The sequence below is a fragment of the Apteryx mantelli genome, chromosome 13 (assembly GCF_036417845.1).
Source record: "Apteryx mantelli isolate bAptMan1 chromosome 13, bAptMan1.hap1, whole genome shotgun sequence".
Taxonomy (NCBI): Eukaryota; Metazoa; Chordata; class Aves; order Apterygiformes; family Apterygidae; genus Apteryx; species Apteryx mantelli.
Window position 1 is genome coordinate 24,259,231 of NC_089990.1, and position 4,265 is coordinate 24,263,495.

At 67.6% G+C, this 4,265-nt stretch overlaps 1 protein-coding gene across 1 annotated transcript; it reads right to left on the bottom strand.

The window, feature by feature from the left end:
* Positions 1-378: 378 nt before the first annotated feature.
* Positions 379-4,013, bottom strand: LOC106489824 (TNFAIP3-interacting protein 1-like). The gene is made up of 7 exons (XM_067304445.1): positions 4,006-4,013; positions 3,717-3,834; positions 3,127-3,270; positions 2,349-2,471; positions 1,959-2,147; positions 1,534-1,659; positions 379-1,297 (listed from the first exon to the last, which is right to left on the bottom strand). Exons 1-7 carry the CDS (start codon positions 4,011-4,013, stop codon positions 1,022-1,024), a joined length of 984 nt encoding a protein of 327 aa, XP_067160546.1. The 3' UTR covers positions 379-1,021.
* Positions 4,014-4,265: the final 252 nt, after the last annotated feature.

A 4,265-nucleotide genomic window follows, 5' to 3' on the forward strand; every position in this document is an offset into this window, starting at 1 on the left:
CCAGCCTGAGTGCGAGTCAGCTCTGCCCCAGCGATTCCCAGCAGAGGTGTCTGTCCTTATTTTTTGCCACTGCCATCAGCAGTGTGTCCCTTTCCTGGGAGGAGCTAACCCAGTCCTTCACTAATCTGCTAAGAAAGCTGCTTGCACATCTCGCCTGTGCCTTGCTGGCCACGCCGAAGCCTCAGATGCCTGGTCCTAGCTTTGGTGAACAGGGAGACCTTGGTTCTTCTTGGTGTCTCTCGGTAAATAAGTGTCTGGACCAAATGCCCTTCCTCTTTCATGAAGACAAGGACAAGTTACTGCCCCTACATCTCACTGGCACCTGAAAAGCAGAAAAACCGGGTGGTTTGTTTGGTATTTTTTATTCAATTGCTGTAGAAAGTCTCAGCTCAACAGGAAGCCAAGAAAATGCATTAAATAAATAAATCTGGAGTTGACCCTAGCCGTTCCTCCCCCAGTCCCAGCCTGGGGAGAGAGCAGCCGAAGCCTCCAAGTGCTTGAACGAAAGCCCCTCTGCGGGAGCAATAGCAGCGCAAAGAGAAGCTGCTGGAACCAGGGCTGGTCGGCAGCAGCGTAGCGAGAGTCCCCGGCGGCCGCGGGGGCGGCAGAGCCCTTCCCTGGCACCGGCACAAGCCCTGGGCCCGGGCCCTTTCCCTGCTGGTTTTCTTTTTACAGGCCCTGGGCTTTCCAGAGGGAAAAGGCAGGTGAGACAAGGCAAAGGAGATGCGCTCCAGGTCAAAAAGATTCAAACCTTCTGCTCTTGCAGCCGGGCCTTGAAAAAGTGAAGGAGAGATTATGGAGGAGATGAAGTAAGTCCTGCTCTGCTAGGCTGGACCTTGAGCAGCGGGCAGTCTCGGTGCTAACCAAGGCAGCCGTGACTGAGAAACTCCCGAGGAGGGTTGTCCGCAGGCGGCGGGCGAGCGAGGATCCTAGGTCCTGGATCCAGGATCCTGGATCCACCTGGCTGCTGGCGCAGGAGAGGGCACGAAGAAAGGCAAGGGGGGGAGCCCAGCTCTCGTTGCTAGTAGTCTCTGCCGAAAGCGGGGAGCTGGGCTTCCGAATGCCCGGCGCATTCGCCTTGCTTGCGGCTGGGCTTCTCGCAGTGCCGGCTGCAGCCGGCCCGCCTGGGGCCCGAGGCGCCGCTGGGGGTGGAAGCGGCCGCCGGGCCTGGCTTCTCGTGGCTGTTGCAGCGGTGGACCAGGACGGGCTCCCTGGGGCTAGACTTGCTCTTCAGGAGGCGCTGGAGCAGCTGCTTGTCCGACCTTTCTTTCCTGAAGTCGTCCTCAAAGATCTTCAGCTGTGAGAAAGAGCAGGGGCAGAGTGACCGGAGGGTGCGAGGTGGTTTTAGGTACCCTGTGCTGCAGGGGCCGGGACCGCAGCTTCCCCCAGCCCGGTGTGCAGCGCGGGGAGCTGCCGGCGGGTCTCATCGTCCTCCCGCGCCTCGGGAGCGCTTGGCGGCGCGGTGCCCAGGAGCTGGCTCCGCCTGGGACCGACGGCTGCCGCGCGCAAGGGGCGGCTGCTGCCTTGGCTCACCTGCTCCTGCAGGAGCAGCATCTGCTGCCTCATCTCCTCTTCCTTCTTCCGCAGCTTCTCGTTCTCGGCCTCGATGCGCTCGCGGTCTCGCTGCTCCGTCCTGTAATCGGCCTCATAAATTTCTGTCTGTAAAAGCGGGATGAGGTGCGTCAGGAGCTCCAGCTGCTCCTCCTGGGCTCGGGGGGGGGTTCAGAGGCTCCCTGCCTCCCCTGGGGCTGGGGGGACCTTCACACTAAATGACGGGCCTTGGAGGGGTCCGGGTGCTCCCAACGTGTTGCACCTCGGCGTTTGGTCTTTGCTCGAGGTTTGAGGTTTGCCGCCGGGCCGCGACGTCCCCTGGGCAGAGCACAGCAAGCGCCTGCCACGAGCTCCTCTTTGCCCCCCCTTTCCCGCCCGGGAGCCCCCCGTTCCCCGCACAAGGTCACCTGGCACTTGAGGGCCTCCAGCTGGTCCTTCAGGTCGGTCACCTCCTTGTCGGGGCCCGCGCCGGCAAGGCGCCCGCGCCGCTCGCTGCCCAGCGTCCTGGGGGAGCGCTCCGCGGAGCCCTCCCGGGGCGGCAGGAACGGGGCGTCCGGGCGCTCCTGCCGGGCCCCGGCGCCCGGCGCCTCGAGGCTCTGCGGAGGGCGAAGTCGAGAGGTCGGCCGTGAGTGCAGCCTCGGCCGCGCCGCCGCCAGGTGTCACGCGGCCGCCCGCCCCGAGGACGCGTGCGGCGCCCCGGCCGTGGGGGCCGAGAGCGGGGCGAGAGCCGGCAGCCGCGTGACGCCCGGCGGCTGGGCAGGCTGGTTCGTGTCTCCGGAGAGGGGCTTCAAACTCACCCCCGCGGGCCGCCTGTCCTGGCCGTGGTGGCGGCCGCCCTCCAGCTGCCGCACGTACTCCTGCAGGTGCTGGTTCTTCTTCAGCTCCTGGATCAGGGTCTGCTCGTAGTACTCCCGCTTGCTCTGGAAGGAGGCGCGCTGCTGGGACGGGCGCGCTCCGGGCTGCCCGCGGGCGAGACGGGGCCCGGCGCGCTGCCCCGCGTCGCGCGAGCTGCTGCTGCGATGCTCGGGGCCGGCTTCGGCTTTGGGTGTCGCGCGAGGGCCGGTCCCCGCCTGGGAGCGCTTTGCAGTGGGCAGCTCTTCCACCCACCCCGGGCAACCCCGAGGGGGGAGCGGGTGGAGCAGGCTTAAAACCTGAGCTGGGCTTTGCGCCCCGCTCCCACGGCTCAGCAGAGGCCTGGCAAACTCATTTCACCAAAGAACGAAAGCGGGTGGGAAGCAGAGGCTCTGGGGCTGAGGTGGGTCTCCGGCACGCAGCAGCTCAAGGGAGATGACCAGCACGGGCCACCACCCTGCTCCCCTGCGCGGCGGCGCTGATTCAGGATACTTTGGCCGGAGCAGGGCTCAGCTGGGAAGGACGAGAGCCTCGGTGCAAAGCCCAGACTTCGTCCCCGAGCACCCCGAGATGGGGCTGGGGGAGGACAGCACCCCGCACCCTTCGTTGGTGGGAGGGCCCCAGGGCCGGGCTCTGCAGGGCCCGGGCCACCGTGCGCTCATGGCTCCGTCCGGGGACCCGGCCGCTCCGGGGATGATGGGGATGGGCATGCGCCTCACGCACCTGCTCGTGGTCCAGCTTCATGGTGAGCCTCTCCGTCTGCTGCCTGAGGGTCAGCATCTCCTGCTGCAGGACCCGCACCTTCTGCTGCAGCCCCAGCGTGGTGCTGTGGTAGATCTGGTCCCACTCCTGGTTGAGCTTCATGAGCTGGGGGAGAGCGGGCAGGCAGCGGTGAGCGGGGGGCCGCGCGCCCCTTCCCGTGGGGACCGAGGAGGTCAGAGCAGCCCCGAGGACGAGAGGTGGAGCTCGTCCCTTCATGCCACGGCACTGAGCGCCAGGGCAGGGCTACGCTGAGCATTTCCCAGGGCGCCATCCTGGCACATCAGGGCTCTGGAGCGGGACCGACGGCCCTGGCTCCCTGCAGCCGGACCTGCCGCTTGGGCACGGCTTTGGGCTTCTCCGCAGGAAGGTCTCAGGTCCTCACCCACGGGGAACCCCTACCGCGGCCTGGGGGGTCCTCCATGGCGTTCATGGGTCCCTCCGCCCTGGCTGCAGCGCTGCGAGTGCCCGGGGGGTGTCCGGACGTGCCAGCCCCGACCCCCAGGCCCGGCCGTCCCCGTCCCCAAGGCTCGGCTCCGGCGGGCGCCGCTCACCTCCTTGTTGAGGCGCCGGAGCTCCGTGTTCTTGTTCAGCAGCTGCAGCTTCTCCTCGTCAGCCGAGGTCACCGTCATGCCCTCGGAGATGTAGGTGACGATCTCCTCGGAGTCAGCCCTGCCGAGGACGGAGGGGGCTCGCTGAGGGCGCCGGGGCCCAGCGCCGCCCGCGAGCCGCTGCACCACGCCGTGCCGCGCCACCACAGCCGCCTTCCTCCGCGGCCGCCGCTCCCCGAGCGGGAGCGCTTCCGCGTGCAGCCCTTTCCCGGGAAAAGGGCTCTGCGCTCACCCGCGCATCGTGGTCGGCGGGCTGCCACCCGGCCACGCTTGCCAGGGCCGGACCCCCCTGCCGCCCCGGGTCGCCGGCCTCTCCCGGCGGGGAAGCGGCCTCGCGCGGCGCCGGGACGTTCCTAGGAAGGGCCATTTGCATGGGCCGCATTTGCGTAGGGCTTTGCATCGAGGGGGCTTTCGGAGGGGAATTTAGTGCCGGGCCCAAAGTTGGGGCCCGCGCCCGGGGAGGACGGCGCGGCGCTCGGGGGAAGCGGTGCT